Below are 20,196 nucleotides of genomic sequence, written 5' to 3' on the forward strand. Positions count from 1 at the left end.
TAAGAATAGAAATATTAATATTTTTATTCCAGGCTAGATGAGTGCGATATTCAATTCAATTTATCCATATTGGCTCAATAGCCAGGCCCGGCCTTATGAGAGAAGAGAGATAAAAACTAAGAAAAATCGCAAATAATAACTTACTTCTGTTATGTGAATTCACACCATGTAAAATAACATACTTCTATTATGTGTAATCACACCATGTAAAATAAAGTACTTCTATTATGTTAATTCACAAAATGTAAATGTGACATAATTTCATGACTGTTTTTTGTAGACTCGTTTACAATTCAATAAAATAATAATGAGTGGATTATTTGTATAGCGCCGTACAGGTTTCATCGTGTTTCTGCTTATGAGAAAACCTCTCAAAATAATTTTTAAGTTGAAAATAACAATTTACATGAAAATCATTTTAAAGCCTTTCGTTTAGTTGTGTAGTGGAGTAATAGATTAATAAACTCATAGTAATATAATAAAAGGTTTTAAATCTTTTTTCCAATATATTTTATTTTTATTAGACCATCTTCAGTCTGGAACAGGCTTAAACTGGTTACAGTAAAAAATAAAATATATTGATAAAAACTTTTAAAACGTTTTTATTATGTGATTATAATGGAATTCCGCCACGAATTATCAAAAATAGAAATAATAAAATCATAATTTCATTTCTTAAAAACGGGCTAGAAGGAACTGCGGGCGGATGTTTCAAAATTAGTTCATAATACTTTTTGAAACTTTCGATACTATCGGTGTGCACAAATATTTTCAAATGTGCCATCTTTAAAATGATTTGCCTGTAGGGGTACGTATTGTACCTATCCACTAGGAATAAGAATAAGTTTTTGCCATTCATACGTCCAAATATTTAAAAAAAAATTATAGTATTATATTACATAAAGCAATGTGACAGCTAATTGTCGCCAACATTGACACATAATAGTATATCCCATTGTTTTACGTAAGATCGAATGAATAATGTAGTCTTTTCAGAACTAAAAAGAAATGGATTAAGATGAATCCTTTTGGCTTCGGTACCTGTTCCAGAAGGTCCACGTCCAGCCGGAAGGTAACATCATCGGACACGGGGGCTATCGGCTCGTCGTCCTCATCCACAAACACTTTATGACTGTTGACATAAAATACAATATTATATATGATTTGATTTAAAAGTACTTTAAGCTGGCGATAGTGATGCGGGGTGTAGCAAACTCCTACAAAATGTTTTTGCGATTACCTCTGATCTGGTTCTAACGTTTTATGTGCCATTTCCTATATTTACCTATCACCGACAAACAAAAGTTTTTTTTAAATTTAAAAATAAAATGAATTAATAATATTTGATTATTATTATTATTAATGTTATTAACCGATTAGAGCTCAATAATTTTAAAAAAACTTACAAATATTTTATACAAAACATTTATGAATAAAAGAGATCCTTGGTTCGATTCCTAGTTGTGGCCGTTATCTTATTATTTTTCTGTGTCTTGCACTGTTTCGTTTAGATTTATCAGTATTATCTTCGGCTTCAATGAAATAAACTATTATTTACCAACAAAACTAAGGGAATATTTCACTAACTGGATAATGCAAATTATCGATTTACGATTTAAGTCCGAGTTTACTGTGCGGTACTCGAACATGTGAATAGTGGCTAACAATATATATACCAGATACGATTTTTCTACCTATGCGAGTATTTATTTAATACTTGCTGACGTACATCCGGCGCGGGCGTTGCTCGGGTATATGAATGGTTTGAAGTAAAGATGTGAGGTAAATTCTAGTGTACCTGGGGGCATTTTTAATGTGAAATCAACATTATTGTGTTGTAATAAATATTTGTTTCACTTGAACGTGTCATGTTTTCCTCGACCACTTCCACGTGATACATTTTTAATCACCTTTTTTCATTCTTTCACATCACAAACGCCACATTTTACCACATACAGGGTGTATCGGCACGTACCCGACAAACTTTAACCAGCTATTCCTTGGCATATTTGGAGTAAAAAATCTTATGTGCACTTTGCTGCCCGGTAACGTTTTTTTTAATAAAAAAATTATTATTCATATTTTCACCACATGTCACCACTGTTTTATCCTTTGTCAAAGTTTGAAAACCCATCTGGCAAATATTTTATTCGAATTCCGTTGAATAATGCACGTGTGTACCTATATTGGCGCACTTTTACAATCACAACGAAATGGCACGGCACCATTCGTCTCATTTTTAACTATTATTATTTAGTGTGTGCGAAAGAGCGAAGACGCTTTTTGACATACTTGCTTATAACAGCTGTTGAACACGAAACGCAATGCCAATGACAGTGATGTAGTGTGGAAATTTTATTTTTTTTGTTTTTAATTGAAAAAAAATGCTACCGGACAGCAAAGTGCCCATAACATTTTTTACTCCAAATGTGCTAAGGAATAGCTGGTTAAAGTTTGTCGGGTTAGTGCCGATACACCCTGTATAAGTATTTGATTCATTTGATCGTGCCATGTCTTCCTTGGGCTTTCCCGACTTCTGCAACCATTATATCCTTGTCATATATTCACAGTACACCTCTCTCTTCGTTCATTACTAACGCCATTATATCGAATTTAAACATCAAATTGAATTTAAACTTTATACCAAATGTAATTCGACCCCGTATTTCATTCCAATGCAGAGCTAATGGGTTAAGTCTTTCTCGGGCGTCCTCGACTTTTTCTATCATTCAAACCACTCTTTAAAAATTGCTGATACTAATAAGAACAAACTTTGACATTTCCTATGAAATCGGTCCAGTAGTGCTTGAGTCTGTAGGGGACAAACAAAGAAATGTTCATTTTTATATATACCCATAGGGCATAGATAATGGAGAGTTATTTAGACAACTTATCAAGAGGATGATCAAATACTCCCTATGCATCGCGGCTCCCTTATGAGGCACAAGAGCCCCTCTTTTCTGATAAGATATACATGATTAAGAATGCCCTTAAATATATTGTTTTGTAAAATATAACTCATAGTTTTTATATTACAAAAAATATATTTAAAATAATAATATTTATGAAAAATTACTAAATTTACTTTTATTAGAGTAGAAATAAGTGATAGGATTTCTTTTAAATCTACCTCACCAATGACCTAAGATTTTTTACCTCGCTTATGTCGCGGGCTCCAAACAATAACCTTTAAATTATTGTTATGCTATATACACTTTATGCACTTTTGGTAGTCCATTTTCAAATGATCAAGAATACTCGAACGCAATTTCCCAAAAATAAATATGCTTCATAAAATTTTATCCATCAATCAACTGAATTATTTTTTTTTAATTTCAGAGAAATTACATTTTATTTTTAACGATAAATTCAATTATTATTATTATTTTAATAAAAAATTGAGATTCACTTTTTACCCATATTTTCGGGTGTGCAGAGAAATAGCTCCAGAACACGGTTACGGTAGTGTCATTTTATGTTACATTATCGCGATTCTCAAAATAACTTTATTTAAAGTGGGGAAAGCTGAAATAACACGTTTTTTAACAATTAATAAAAACAAAGGTGAATAATATGTATATGATGACAAAACAAAAATAATTTTGCTGTAAGCAGACAATATTTTTATTGGAAGAAAACAGAAAACCACAAAATGTGATACATTTAACAAAAACAACCCATAGTAAAGTTTGGGGATGGGATCGCTGGCCACGAATATTTTTTTTATAACCGATAACTTGTCGAATTCCGCTGCACGCCTTATACGCAAAGAATTACATCTTAATTACTACAAGAAATGACTCTTTCAATGAACGTCGTGGGAAATGGTTAAAGATGCATTAAAGTATATTTTTTAATCAACCAAAGTTAAGTTTGAAGTCAGGAAATACGCACAAATTATTAAATAACTAACGGAATAAATTCGGTTTAGGGGAGTCACTCGAATAACCGAAATTTAACTTGATTTAGACTAATTTAGGACTGGAGAATCCGAATCTGTAAGAATTAAACTCTAACCCAAACTAAAAACCTTACCTATTTTGTAAAAAAATATTATTATTATATGGCAACACTTTTTATTTTTTGGTTGGCACTTCTGAAATGTCAAAGTATTAAATAGTCATTAATTTGATTTTCTTAAGTCATAGTTGATAAATAAAACATGGTTTCTATGTATCGCGTACGAAATTTCAAAACCCTATAACTCAGTTAATAGTGCCGACCCCCACCTAATTCTTACAGATTCGGATTTCCCAGCCCTAAATTAGTCTAAATCAAGTTCAATTTCGGTTATTCGAGTGACTCCCCTAAACCGAATTTTACACTAACTAACACCCTAAAACCCTATTTTGTGCATGTTTACTTAAACCCCCGACTTAAATAGTCGTCTCCAATAGACATATGAATATTAACATATGTCTATGTCGTCTCCATTAGAAATTTAACTTAAATGCATGCAGCGGAATTCGACTAATTTATCGATACATTAATGTAAGGAATGTGAGCTGTAAATCAATTGTTCAACCTAAAAGTATAGTAACATAACCTCACAATTTTTTCATTTATTTAGATTTTTTATATGTACCTTATAAATTGTAAAGCTGTCTCGGAAGGATCCCAGAACCAGTGACCATCTTCGAATTGATTGAATCGTTCTTCATCCTCTTCGTCATCACTCATCTTACTAAATCTAATTTCATAAAATATCCCGTAACACAACTTATAACAAATTTAATCATATCTGTCAAAATCAAACAAAAATTATCACAGATTTTGAATAAAGAAAAAACTTAGTTACTTTGCTTTTTTATTTATTTATTTTACAGTAACTATTACTTATAATTATTATTGTTTTTTTTAAATATGAAATATTATTTATCATAGGAATACAAACATAATCATCTCAGAATATTTAATCTCTTTTATGGCACAATAATGAATGTAGGTATGTTTGTATAATACTTTTATGCTGACATTTCCCATTCTGCTGTCCGCCGTCGAATAGACTTTCGAGCTACATATTATTTACATTTATTTACATAAAAACGTATTATCTATTCGAGAATATACATAATCACTCACAAAGAACACTTTATGACCATTAATAATTAGTTTTGGCAGTAAGCATTACGTAAAATTAAAATTTCCGTACTTTCCAATTCCGTCTTAAACACATTACTATTCAGAGTACCTGCTAATACTGAGGCATGTTGCATAGTTAGTATCTATTCCAGCGATTCTCAACCTAGCAAAAATAACTTTTCTTTCCATTAAGGAAATATTCATCCGAGAAAATAAAATAAAAAACGTGAAGGTTTTCCTCACATTTCATCTGACGCAGCTGTCATGCAGCTGTTAAAGGATAAACAATTAATTTCTAGCTAATATTAGGTTTATGCATTATGTTTTCACTAAAGCGATTTGAAAAATATAAGCCCTGTTAACAGTTTCTTTAATTCTTCAAGAAAGTTTTAATTATGAAAGTTAAAATTTAAAAAAACTTATTTTTAAAATCCGTTTTCGCTTTCCCTTTAACTGGTTTTGCCGTAAATCTAAAACGAATTTCACCGTACACTGAAAATGTATCCACTTCATTACGTCTCACGTTCTTGCAAATATCATTAGATAAGGATATGTATCATAAATATTTACTCTAATTCTAAAAATTATTATTTCTAAATTTTCACGACCCACAGAGGTAACATCTCACCACAACAGCGCAAGGATGGTGAAACTTTCCCAACTCGCGTGTCTGAAATTAAAAGTTCAGCTAGAAACATAATGTCGTCAAACTTTAGTTTTACGAGTGAAACTATCTTGCCTTTAAACGGTTTGTCATTTTGCTAACCAAACTTATACAGTTTCCATAGGACAAGAAGCGCGCGTGTCAGCGGAACTGTGGCGTGTCGCGCGCCGCACAGTTTTACTATCCCTGCCGAAAACTGTATAAAAGTAATTCCAAGTTTATTAATTTTCCGTGATTATTATTATATTTTATCACGGTATTTAATCAATTTATTGATGAAATCAAAACAATGGTTCAATTATATTTTTTATGAGATTTTAAATAGTGTTCATAACTTTCAAGTAACCATTGACAGTAAACTGTCTGTCTTAGCTTTCTTAAGATAATAATTTATCAACTAATGAGATTGTTCACTAGAACACGTATAATATGTACCTACATAAATAACAAACGGACTCAAAGTATATCACACTTCATTATGTTATGAGAATCGCAGCAAATTAAAATTAATATTATTGGATTTAAAAATATAATTTCATATAAATCACGTGACCTTTCAAGTTGAGCACTTTTCACTGTCTATCGGGTCTTTTGACTTCTTTATTCTACGGGTTTATTTTTTAATTGTTAATTAAGTTTTTATATAATAATCTCACTGGGAACGCAATTATTTAGTTCGATTTATATTTAACATTTAAATATCTTGCTAAAGATACTGTCGGGGGAAGACATGAGTCTTTGAGTCCACCTTCTTTCTCTGAATCATCTCCTGGATATTTGGTGAATCCAGGCTTACAAGCGCAATCCGCTTCCTTCTCCGAAGTAGTAGAGTTCTTCTGGGGAACCAGCCACTGACCATCTCCACAGGGTCCTTTAGTATACAGCATGTGACAACCACCATCGATAGCCACCATACCAGGACTATCCATGCAGCTGTCATCTGCCATTTTATTAGCCATGCATCCCTCAGGATCGTCGAGAGAAAGAGCTCCAGCGCATCCGCAAACCCCATTGTAAGCTATTCCATCGACGGAAGGACGTGCATCAAAATCAAACAAGACCACTTGATCAAGTTTGCAGGGTCCTTGACTGCCGATTTTGAAGCAGCGTTTGTGTTCTGGGAAGTAGAGCCTGTTCTTCCTGCATGGTAATGGGACGCATCTAGCTGGTGGAGCGAGGAGCTCTGTGTGCGCGCAAGGACCTCTGGTGTAGAGCCTGTAGCATGAGCCGTCGGTCCAGAGGGCGTTGTTCGACTTGCAGGCACACTGAGCGCGGCCTGGAGTATCGGGAGACAGTTTAAAGCGTTGACCTCTATTACACGGTCCCAGTGAACCTAGAAAAGGTAAGTATAATAAATGGATATAAGTAACAAGCAAAGTAATGATTAAACGTTTTGATTCAAACATGACTACAGACGAAAATATTCCGCTACGTATTAAATACGAATGAATAAATCAGAAGTAAGACAAAAGTTGCCGACATTAACATTAACATCTCCTTACTACAACTGAATAATAACAGAAGACTTCTTCGATTGGGAAAAAACAAAGAGAGGTCAACAAAAGTCAATTTGGGAGGCGGGTATGGGTACCTCCGTCCCGGGAACCATTCATTGGATAAACACCACCTCTTTAATAGGATACCCCACGTGGTTAGCTACGTTTGATGACTTAGCAGAGGACCCCATGTTCATGGAGTGAGGTTTGTCCAGGTTTTGGTGGCGGATGCGTCTGCTCACTGACTGCGTGGCGGGGCGGATTGGTAGAGGACGGTTGATTGAGAAACTTTGACATCTCTAGCCGGACTCTTTCGACCCATCGGCTTGAACCGCAGTGGGAGAAATAGATTCATAAGTCCGACAATTCTGGATACACTGAGCCCAGATTCCCACACACCCATCATAACCTTTTCCTTTCCAGAACTTCCGCTCGTTCCTTTCCTTAAAAAACAACTCCACTCAGCAAACGTAGGGCTTGAGGGAAATTATTTTCCCAGGGGCCTCCTGTGTGTAATTAACGTAAAAAATAAAAGAATTGCCGACTTCGAATGAAAGAATCAGCCAAATTGGAGACTTCAAGAATGTGTGGTTTACCGATCTGGTAGCAAGCCTCGCTGGTGTTGTGATAGTGCGGGAGGTGTGACTCGCAACCGCAGCGCCCTCCTGGCAGCAGCAGCTCCCCCGGGGAGCAGGGCCCCCGACTGTAGCGCTCGTAGCACCGCCCGTCGCCCTCCCAGCGGTGCTCGCTGGTGGGGCCTGACTTGGAGCACTGGAAGAGAGAAGATTGAATGATTGATGCTGAATAGGTAATATTGGATTGAATTTGAAGATTAAACAGATTAGTGTGCCAATGTATTAGTTAGTATGAATACTTATGCCATGGGGCAATGGTTGAAGAAATGATCGAAGGGTATGTAGAGGACTCTGGGTTTATCCACACTCAGGAGTCGAGCCATGATGCTACTTTCCGTGCGCATTACACGCACTACTTTGTTCAAAACGGTTTCTGCGGTCCTCATTTAGAACGAGTTGTTTGACTGAATTTGAACAATCCATCAAATTTCAACTCCAAAGTTAAAATTCAAATTTTATGAAAGTCCTATTCGAGTTTTGTTACTATCCAAGGACCGTGAAAAATCTGGCCCACGGTAAAATAATAATAGAACTTAAAGAGAAATTTCACAGAACTTGAATTTCAACTTTGAAAAGTGATAAATTGTTCGAATTTCAATCAACAAAGCCATATTTAAGTTCTGTTCTTATCCAAGTACTATGAAACAGCGGGCCGGTGACAGTACGGTGAAACAGCTATGAGAAATTATTACCGAACTTGAATGGAACTTTCACAGAACTTGAATTTTAATTTAACGAAAGAAACATCGCTTTGCTGATAAACTCGTATAATCCCTTGCGCCTTTCAAAGGTCTTGGATTATTTTCACCTAGAGATATTTTATATTTTTTCCTTATCATTGTCTCGACTACTCTCTCTACTGTAAAATACTGGTTAGTTCTGAGCATGTTAATTATACGGCGAAAATGAAATTCAGCATGAATATTTGATTACCTACTTAAGAAACTTTTTGACTTAATTACATATTTAAAAGCTTTATATTCAATAAATACATATTATACGATGGCAAATGCAAGCCATTGTGCAATAGGGCAAATTGCTAACCGCCTACGTGAGGTTAAATTTCAGGACCAGATGTATTTTATTTTGCATTCTGTACCCGTTTGGTTCCGACTGCTTTCTCCAAGTTTATCCAACGCTATCGCTACAAGAATGGGTTTCAAAAAAACAGACACATTACTATCACTAGCTATTTGGAGACACCGTATAAAAAGGGTAGAACACGCCTGGGATAACATTTGAAAGACACGAGCTCCTTCTACAGAGGTCTACTTTCCTTTGTTGCCGAAGTTAAATCATAATCTTAATTGGATTGCTAATGTGATTATTTCCATTGATGCAAAGGTGAAAATCGATTAAATTTTAATGTAGGTTTGTAAAAATCAAAACATGACATGTAATTAAGCATTAAACGATGATATGAGTGCTTGCCTATTATATTTTAGTAAGTCGAATGCAATATTATGTCATAACCATAAAATAACGTAATAATAGGAAAACGTGTTAACTATACTGGGAATCGAAAGAATGCTTTCAAAATCGACCGATGATTCGGATTAATTCCGACTCAATTTATTTTGACGTTTCAATGCGGTTTTCCACCACGTTTATTTTCAATTGAACTATCGTCTAATCAGAAAATTTCCGATTCACTAGAATCATTTTTTGTGCCCATCAATTACATCGAAATGAATATCTAGATTAAGGTAATCACGTATTGAATTGCATCCCATTATGAAATAAATAACCTTTTTGCAATCGAATTAAACATGAACCATTAGCGGATGTTCAAAGCTTTCATGCTCAAAGTTACATCATATTCTAGAGGTCTAGACCTGTAAGGACACCAAGTTTTTATTATCCTTTGTCCTAAAGTTTCACAATAACAACCCGAACGGAAAAAAAATAATAATAAAATCATCATAAATTTAGTTACTTGTCCATGCGGCCATCGTCGCTTCGCGTTGGCGCCTCGAATGCTAATAATATTATAGAAACACATTATGGCCACCTCAATGTCAACTAAAAAGTGTTACGAAGAAAGAAAGAGTGATCATCATCGTTATGCAATGCTGTTGTGGTTTGATCATGCTGGTAGTTTGTACGTAATATGGCTTCGACGAAGTTGAGAGAATTGTTGCGGTTTGCTTTTGACGCTTTGGGGATTTAACAATATTGTTTCCCCCTTGGATCTCCGAATTTCTGCTTTGAAATTGTTCCATGAAATAATATAAGCTTACTAAGAATTATTAACTTTAATATTATGAAACATTTGGTGAAAAAGTCAGTCGAGTGGCGCTACTCTTGACCAAAAGACTATTTGGCCTTCAAGTCTCCGATTCACGTCTAATCCCGCTCCAACATGCGCGCACAAAACAAATTATTCAATATTCTATTATGATTAACAAAGGGTGTACTGCGTTAAAGTCGTTTATCTTAAGGTCTCTGAAGGTTGACACCTAATCATGAGCAACGTAACAAAATACTGTGGACACTGGAGCAGGAATTGATTGGATACAATCACTTCTACGAATGGCGCGAATATTCTTTTAGAATAGATGGAATTTTGGCTGGAGTTTCCAAAGATGCGCGTTCTTCTTTACATCGTCGTACCATCATTTTACCAACATGCCCTCTCAACACTCTTTCATCCCACTGATTATAAAATGGTTTTAATCTTGCAGGTACTATCATCGGCGAGGATGAACAAAGGCAATGAACATAATATTAATAATCACAAGTAAAGCACAGGTGGTTCATATTACCATGCAAGTGGCAATACTGTCCTCTCCCTTGAGGAACAGTAGGCCTAACGAGCAGGGTCCGCGGGTCATTGTTCGGTAGCAGCGACCGTCTGCCGGCCATACCTCCTGAGTGGGGTCCGGGCAAGCCGGGGGCTGGACGCACTTTCCTACGCGGTACCTGAAAAAACATGATGAAGTAATGTTTATTTACATCGGTTAATCCGTTGTGATTACCAATCATGCTCACTGTTAGGGAATGGGTTGTGTTCGATTAAAGTGGCTTTAAATACTGAATAAATTTTGAAGATTCAACCCAGAGACGCAGTAAGTAATCTCAGCTGTAAAACATTTTCCGAGATAAAGCAGTTGTCCTATTTACGTTTGGATCTATATTTCTGTTGATATTTTGCCATCAAAGCAGCAGTAATCTGTTTGAGAGTCCATTGAATATAAGGGAGTGGAGGATGGCTGGGTTTGCCACACCAGACCCTTAAAGAATTGTATCGCCGCTAATGATGACGTCAAAAAACAATAAATACTTCACTTACAGTATTATTAGATGTATTGGTTGCTTACTCAGACATTTTGGTTGTAGAATCCGGGGCAAAGTACTCTCCAGGCTCACACGGTCCTCTAGAGAAGATGGTGTGGCAGTCTGTGGCGTTCCAGAGGCGCAAAGTGCGAGGGGGGCAGCGGCACTCCGCCCCCCCAGAGCGGCCCGGAGTCAGCTCCATGGTGGGCGGGCAGGGGTGGCCGAGCTTGAACAAGAATAACAACTTTATCTTATGTTTCGGATAAGAACAAAGGCTAAAATTTGTTAGTATTTGAAAAAAATTACATTACATCACTGCATTAATATTTTCAAACTTGGTGCAATAATCCTGGTTTTTATTCTCTCATTGGGTCCAGAGTTGGACAACGGCTTCACAAATGTTTTAATCATGTAAAAGTCCACCAGAGTATAGATAATTAATTAATATATTAAATTAAATAAATGCAATAAAAATATATAATATAATTGTGGAATAGCATGTGCATAATTGTAAGTAATAATAATTGTATTACATGTGTACATATAACAAGGCAAACCAGCTTGTTTACATACTTAATATAAGTTTTTTTTAAATACATAACAAAAATTAGAGGACCACTTACTTTTTCAGCCTTGAGATTTTTCAGTAATTGGCCTTTATGTTATAAAAAATGGCATTGAACTCTAAATTATACATATTTGCATAACGCAATTACCATACTCGCCTTATTACCATACACTTTTAATTAAATTGCATTATTGAATGTGGTTTAATCGTTTTTAAGAGACGATAACAAGAAATTCAGTCGCGTGCCAAATGCATAATGCAATTTAAACACTGATTGCATGCCACTTGCGATTGTGATGGTTTTTATCGATCTTGGATCAAATTATAGCAGTTCAGTCACAAAGGAATGTGTCTATGGCAGGAGCAAACTGACTCGACTGGGTCTCGGGAGATTTCTGGAGGGACAATACTTTAACACGATGTACCTATTCTATTAAAGTAAAATATTTCTCAGGGAAATCTTAACCCTAAACGAGTCAGGCAACAATTCAAACTTGACGTAAACAATGGAGGAAATAGGAATAATACATTACGTTAATAATTAGCTTTAGGAAGTGTAAAGTACGATGCAAAACGTGACGGTACCAATATTTCATCTCGATCGGAGTGAGGTTTAGCAACAGTAGCCACGTTGACCAAGAAACATTGTTCAATATATTGGTTAACTTTAAAGGCATTCCAAAGGATACGATGGATTTATTATTTATTTATCATTAACGCTTATGACCTGAGCGCTCACGCGAGCTACAATTAATTCATTAAAAATAATAAATAGTTAGTAAATTAGTGGCATGTTCCAGATTGGAAGAATCTCTTAGTATCGCCCTGGTGAAAGCCCACCATTCATAATTAATAGTTGATTGAAATGGCTTTAGCCGTGTTTGGTGATCAGATCCGAATAGCAATATACCTACTTCCCCACCTCCCCCCTCCCCGCTACCTTTAGCTTCATAAAATATCCTAATTCGGTAAACCATAGTGTCACTGGCTCCAAGCCGTTTGGATCAGTTGGGCTTCTTGTGCGGTATTCACATAAAACAATTTAAATGACTATTTTGTTTGTATTTGCACTGCCAGAGTGAATTTAATTTCAAGGAGAACCCAGTGAAAGTCCACAATAATCACGTTCTTCAAACCTTCCTTATTTTGAGAGTAAGAGTAAGAATTTGAAAAATTTATCAAATTTCAAAGTTATTTTTTTATTAAAACACAAATAACTTTGTTTACATCACTTTATTTCGATACAAAATCTCAACATGTTTCATGAACCAAGTTCACTTCATCAGGAGCACAAGTATACTAAAGTTATAATTAAAATTAGGTCTATAAAGAAGAGGTAGAAGGAGCGGGGAGGGGGTAAGAGTGGGGGAGGGTTATTCAAAGTAGGAATTAAAATGTCATTAGACGGGAAAGACCGGGTAAGTGGGAAAATATTTAAAATGAGGTTTATAATTTTTTTTGTTTTTAATAATATCTGCTTTCATTATACATACCTACATGCTGTTTTACCATTGTACCATGTTATTGCAAAAATGTTGTCATTATGTACCTGCTGACAAACTACATAAGTAGTTTATCAGGTTTGAATGTTAATAAATAAAAATATTCACGTGTTTTCTTATTTCTAAAATTTCAAAATTATTGATTTGAGATACCTTGTAACCAGAATGTAGTATTTTAAAACCTGAATTAATATCGAAAGTATGGTCGTTATTTAATAAATGATCCGCAAATTCTGATTCTATTCATATTCTGTGAAAATTCTATTCAAGTTCTCTGAAATAACTGACACATTATAAAATAATCACAGAAATTAATTTTAACTTTGATGAATTGTTCAAATTCTGTGAAATAACTGGCCATAAAGGATTTTTCAACTGTCAGGGTAGATTATTCCAGTTTGTCTCTGGTCGTTAGTGATTTCTAAAGACAATTCAGTTTTACGCTCCGCAATGAATGAGATTTACATAAATGCACGCTTACCACCGGTCAGGTGTTACTCGTATAATGGTGTCACGCTATTTTCTTGTTATTTCTTAGTTAAAAGTGGTTATTTATTATTATTATTATGCTTTGAACGTAATTCATCTTGATGTCGCATCGAATTAACAAAGATTAAAAAAATTTCAAGTACCTACATGTAGAACAAAATAAGAATTGATAGAGATGATAAAATAATAGTGTTACAGTAAAATCGGTTTACAAGTTCCGTTTTTGTCCCAATTAATATTACTACATAATATATCATTGTAAACTTACACCATTTATTTGGCAACAAAGTTATGCATAATATTACAAAATTATCTTAAATCTATTGCATGGGACAATTGTATGCTGTAAGTTGCTGGCTCTGTTTCATTACGTTTGTTAAAGGTACCATATATTTAAATAACTTACGGCTGTGAGTCGATGTGGGACGTTTGGGTTGCTTCTCTGGTCTCCATCGCGTGGTTCAACCCTCCAGAGTTTAAAGTAAATCAGATTTCGGCTTTGCTGCTATGTGTGGGTGATCAATGGGTCATCTCCCGACTTCTGCAACTGAAACTCTCGGAACTCAAGTCGGGTTCCCGTAACTGAGTCCTTGTGTGCCGCTCTGTGTGTTCTTTTTCTCCTCTTGTTTCGTCTCTCCCCCTCATATTTCCCCCCCGTCCGTAGTTAATAATTCCTTTTATGGGCTTGATTTTTACGTTGGCGCTTACGCCTCTTCATCGTCACCGTATAAGGTGATCCTTCTGATTGCACGTGACTAAAGCATGTTTTACAATATATTGCTGCGTGATCTATGTGGTGGTGTGTTTTCTATGATTTTTAGTCTTGGGGATACTTGATTAACGGAGGATATGGGCAACTCATGACAAAACATACACCAATTGAGAATGCCATAGTCTCACCGGCTCCAGACACTTTTGTGCAGTTTCACATTAAAATTATATATATTTATTAAAAAAAAATCGTACGTAAATAAGTACTTATCTACCAACATCATCGTTTAAATTTGTTTTTCTGACAGTTGAATCAAATCTTTTTCAACATTTTAAAAAACAATGATTAATGATTATTGCATTTATGCAAAGGTTATGTCTTTTTTGTATAACCCAAAAGGCCATCAATAAATTATCATTTATTAATAATCACGATGACGACCAACTGAATAGGTTGTTACCTAAGACGATCAAAGATCAAAACAAATTAGATGTAATATTTCATTAATCGATAGGAATCGATAATCTGCATCGACCAATTCTGCATGTCATTGCATATATTTTTTAAAATAAACTTTTAATCGTAATGCATTACAGATTTTCATATTTATCTTTTCTGGCGGATAAAAGAGAAGGAACATAATAAATTAATTTTTACATATATTTACTATAGCGACGCCTTGGACTGCAAAGATACGTTTTCTGGACTGTTTGACATGTATGTAGTAGGCGTTTGTAACAATGTGGTAAAACTGACTTCAGTCAGTAACGTGAATATTTGAAAGGTTCTTGGCTCATGATGGAAAATCCAAGTCCATGGAAATGACGCTTGGATGAAAATAATATTATATTGACCTGAAATTTACTGGAATAAATGCTCTATAAATTGCAGAACGTCAGAGCTCGCGGTTTATGGGTTTTCCTGCCTTATATGGCGCCCTTGAGGTGATTTCTCACGAAAACGGCGCTATATAAATTAGTCAAATATTATTATTATTATATGTTTTTATTTATTTAAGTTTTTAATCCCGCACGAAAGGGTGGGTAGTTCAATTCCAGTATGCCACATTACATGAGTTATATACAACTATTACGTTTAAGAGAAAAGTAATAAATTAAATAAACTTAATAGGTAAATATAAATCAGTAAAAATAAAAATGAAAGGATCGTTTTATCAGGAAGGTCGCCTCATTATCTGAAACCATCGCCCATTGGTGGAGAGCTGAGCCACTCGGATACAGCCACTACAAAGACGTTAGTTGACTTCCGTGTGCTGCCCTAGAAGATGGCTAGTCCGTGGCGAAGTAAGGCGGGGAATGAGTGCACCCTCCCTTATATGTGAACATCGTGGAGGCACTGCAGAACCTTGGTAGTTGCATGTATGCATTGTTGTAGCATACCCACAGCTTGTCCCATTGCAGTGCCAGGTATTCTGTCCACAGCTCAGAAGTGTAGAAGGCAGTGCAGTATGTCTTTTCAAAGGAACAGTTGTTCTGATTTCATAGTCTAAATTAGTTCAGTCAATATGTACCGTAACTTTGCCATTTTTAAATTATTTAATAATTACATATCGTTTAGGTAGGTACGTGCTATTGCCAATTTATGATGTGTGATATTTATGGAAACGTTTTCCATGTATCACAATCCTTCTACTTCACGTGATAATTATGGCAGCAATTTGTCGATACTATCTGTGTTATAATTACCACCATTGTAAGATCTCGTGCCTGCAACTAGTCGAGAAGATTTATTCAAATGACTGTGAGCTGCAGTCGCGTTGCACTTTTCACACGATCAAATAATGAGGTTGTTACGAGTGCATGACAAAAGGGTATCTGCTTGAACTTTTGAAATAGTCTACCGTGTAAAAACCACGTAACAAATCGCTTACACAGATGATGCCGGAAAAAGAATAAAAAAAATATTTGAATGCTAGTTGCAATATTGTTGTATGAATGGTTTTAACAATAACATTTACCTCGTAAAATTCATAAATACATTTTGCACAAAAGATTTGTTTCTGGTTTTTAATTGTATTCATAAGATTTAACTTTATGATGATACTAAAGAAGAGAATTTCATGATTATAGAGACAAAACTAAGAACAAGCTAATGAACGAAACAACTTCGGTGCATCAAATCGATTGAATGCAAGTTTTTGCGCAATTATTTTATAGGTCTAACTGCTGGCTTATGGAGATGAGTAGCACTCATTTTTAACTTTTTAAATTAATTTATTTAAAATTTTATCTATTATATAGAATAGAACAATAATTGTGGGGACCTATCTTTTAGGAAAGCTTGAAAAAATGTATTTATGCGGTGTTAAATGTGGTGTTGTTTATTTGGATTAATCAAAAATTAGTTGAAAATATTACTAGCTGCCGGCTTTACCTGGGCTTTATTTAAAAACTATTCAATTTTAATAATATGTAAATATTAGCACGGGAGATCCCAGTGAGGACATCATATCTATATTTCTTACAAAAAATTTTATATAAAAAAAATTACTTTATATTATAAAAAAAAATAGTATATGATTTACAAAGATGAAGCAATATACAGGAATAAGATACTTCATGTTGGGTACCTATGATATGTTTCCTTGTAATGTCTGCTAAGTGGTATGTTTATTCCTTTGTTTAAATACCAGGTGACGTTTGTAGTATATAGGTGTGTGTGTAATGTATGTGTGAGTGTTTGTGTGTGTGTGTGTGTGTGTTTGTATGTATGCGCATTGAATAGCTTAAATTATTTACATAATGCCACGTTTGAATTTTGGTATGGCCCGTTGGTAAAAAAGGGAAGATAATAAAACAACTATTATTTGTACAAATTAAAATAATGTTATCTACATAAGTTTTTCTTCGTTAACCCCACTTAAGAGGCCTCGATGAAAATAATTTCCCTCGGGGCCTATGGTTTTTTTTTATGGAAAGGAAGGAGAGGAGGTTCTGGGAAGGTAAATAGTGTATGGTTGGATAGGAATTTTGGGATCAGTGTGTGCAAGAGTGATGGACATATAAATATATCCCTCCCACTGTGACGCAAGGCCATGGGTCTAGAGACCAGTTGGAGAGGTCAAAGGGTCACCCCAAACCAGCCTCTCCCGATCTGGCCCGCCACGCAGCTGGTGGTAGGCGCATCCTGACCACACCTCACCCGATGAACCCGGGCACCCCCGTTAAATCGCCAAACGCAGCGAACCACTTGGAGTGACCTACGGCAAATATCCAACAAATGGTTCCCGGGCAACGGTACCAAAACCCGCTTCCCAAATGGAGCATAAGATGCAGTGTGCGCAGTACGCCTGTGCCTACTAATTTCTATCAAAGTCACCTTGTCATGGTCGAGAAAGGAAGCCAGTCTTCCGGAGTCGTAAGCTATATTTTATAATTCTCTACTATTCAGTTACCTCGCACGGTGCACTTTATAAAAAGCACTGTATGGTGATTCAATTACTCGCCAAGGTAATCAATGGATAACTCATACATGTCGCAACAACCTGATGTATTTGGATGTTATTTATTTTGTAGATAATTTCATAACAGATGTAGAAACGGTAGAAGATATCACAAGGTTATTTTTTGTTTATGACGAATAACTATTTCGTTTGCAAAGGAACGCACAGATTAGTATCTACGAGTATTGCTTCGAATTTAAATTCGTTTCCACTTAATCGAAGTGTGAAATGGGATGCAAGTATGAGGTAGATATTTACATTATTAAACTTTGAATTATGTTTTAAAATAGGTACTGTGTATTGTCGTGTATGAAAAAAATGATAAATTAATTACCCAACCCAGTGAAGACTGCTTGGCAATAACGACCGAGTTGATGTTTTGAATTTTTTGATTTTCTATTTTTAGATTGCAGTTCAGGAAAATAGATTATTTCTAGAGTTATCATTGATAATAATTATTGGTAGATTTTAAATCACCTGAAATATTTGCGTAGGATTCTTAGGAACCACAGTTTTAAAATAATGTATTATCTATATACAGAGAGTCCGGCTGTAAAGTGTGCTGACTTCGGAGGGTGATTCTGTATGATGGTACAGTAAAAAAGTAAAATAAGTTTTTTCAAAATTTCAACGTTTTAAGTTTTTAGGATAAAAAGTTGAATTACTTGTATGGGAAAATAGATATTCTTTTAGGGAAAAATATTTTGGTATATTTTGTAAAATGTTGGAATATCGAAAAAAGTTTTTTTAACCTCCCGAAGTTAGCGCACTTTGCCACTGTATATAATTTATTATCAAATTTAAAGAAGAGTGTCCGTGGCGGGCATCTAAAATTTAATTAATGGGTTGATGAAATTTTGCACACTTCACCTTCAAAACAAGAGAAACGTCACTGTTTACATAAGATTTCGTAAAAGCAACTCTATCCATTTTCCCAATCCAAAGCACATTTTGGTTACTTCTTCGTGATTCTTCATTTTGTATACTAAATAAAAGGAAAATTACTGTCCACCTCCGATTTCGAAAAACTCTGCATTCTCTGAACTTCAGGTTCGTTGTACATCATATAAACAATTCTATTTTTAGAAAACGGTGTAGAATGATAATTCCTGACAATAACATCGAATGAATTTTTACTGCAGAATTTGCGTGTGGGTTTTGTAAAACGAAACAGAATTCAACACGAGCAGAATACTAATTTCTTGACAAAGGGATAGTGAACAATGATAATTACTCCATTAAAGAATCGTACAGAATATTATGAGTCTGTTATTTATTTATTTATTAGATACAAATAATTACATACATATTAAGGAAGCTTTGGCTGTCCAACTAGGAAATTTTCCCGTTTTAGGACAGCCAAATTGCCTGGTTTAGTTAACATTTGTACACGCTGCTGTTATGAATTATATTTCCATACTTTACATTAATAGTTACGCTAGTAATATAGTCTATATACATATATATTTATCAAAGTAATCAAAATAAAAACTTTTTCAGACATATTTGTACACCCGAATATTAGTTTTTTTTTATGAAAACACCTGATAAATTTTATCAAGGTACATGTAATAATATGCAATTAAGGAACACTGTATCAGGGTACATGATAACATATTGGATTAATTCAATTTATAGTTACAATATAAGAAAAATATTAGGTGGGTTTCTTAATTTGATCGCTGTTACTGTGCTGTGTATTAATTTACATAACATTTACATGTTATATATTGATAATTTCATCAATTTTTTAAATTTAAATGAAAGATTCTGTGAAATCTCATTTAATAAAGGGAATGACAACATCATAATATTTATAATGCTATGTATTAGCGCTGTCGTCAAGTGGGTTTACAATATTTTTTGGAAACCCTAATGTCAACTTTTTAAATGCGTTAAATAATTTTAAAGTGCCAGCAATGCGTTTTTTTAATAATTTAATAAAAGGTTTTAAAACCTTTTTTTAAGAGCGTTTTTTATTTATTATAAAAAAATGTTATAGTTACTGTAGCTATAGTTATTATGTTATAGTTATGTTGTAGTTAGAGACGGAGGCTCATATATATTTGCATTTGAAGGGAGATCTCACTCCTGAAACAAACTGTGCATATGCAACCCACACAAACTGATCAGAAATAAATAAGTGTTATAGTTAATATGAAACCCACATCTAGCATTTTTCATTGTAATGGTTCGATGCTCTTCAGGGAATCTGCTTGCACAGCGCGGGTATAAGCTGTGCGCCCTACTTATGGAATTTGAATCTTCGTTTGTGTGAAAGCGTTGTAATATTTAAGTTTGAAACTTAA

The 20,196-nt window shown here is 34.6% G+C and overlaps 1 protein-coding gene across 1 annotated transcript in view; it reads right to left on the bottom strand.

Moving 5' to 3' along the window:
• Nucleotides 1-5,539: 5,539 nt before the first annotated feature.
• LOC149423399 (uncharacterized) overlaps nt 5,540-20,196 on the bottom strand; it is a 38,156-nt gene continuing 23,499 nt past the window's right edge. The window contains exons 2-5 of the mRNA XM_089631956.1: nt 11,198-11,379; nt 10,643-10,799; nt 7,839-8,013; nt 5,540-7,079 (exon numbers count right to left, since the gene is read on the bottom strand). Coding sequence (XP_089488082.1) covers nt 6,418-7,079; nt 7,839-8,013; nt 10,643-10,799; nt 11,198-11,379 — 1,176 coding nt within the window. The 3' untranslated portion in view covers nt 5,540-6,417. The remainder of the gene's footprint in view (nt 7,080-7,838; nt 8,014-10,642; nt 10,800-11,197; nt 11,380-20,196) is intronic.

Source organism: Hesperophylax consimilis, chromosome 5 (assembly GCF_061612785.1).
Source record: "Hesperophylax consimilis isolate HC1 chromosome 5, BYU_Hcon_1.0, whole genome shotgun sequence".
Classification (NCBI taxonomy): Eukaryota; Metazoa; Arthropoda; class Insecta; order Trichoptera; family Limnephilidae; genus Hesperophylax; species Hesperophylax consimilis.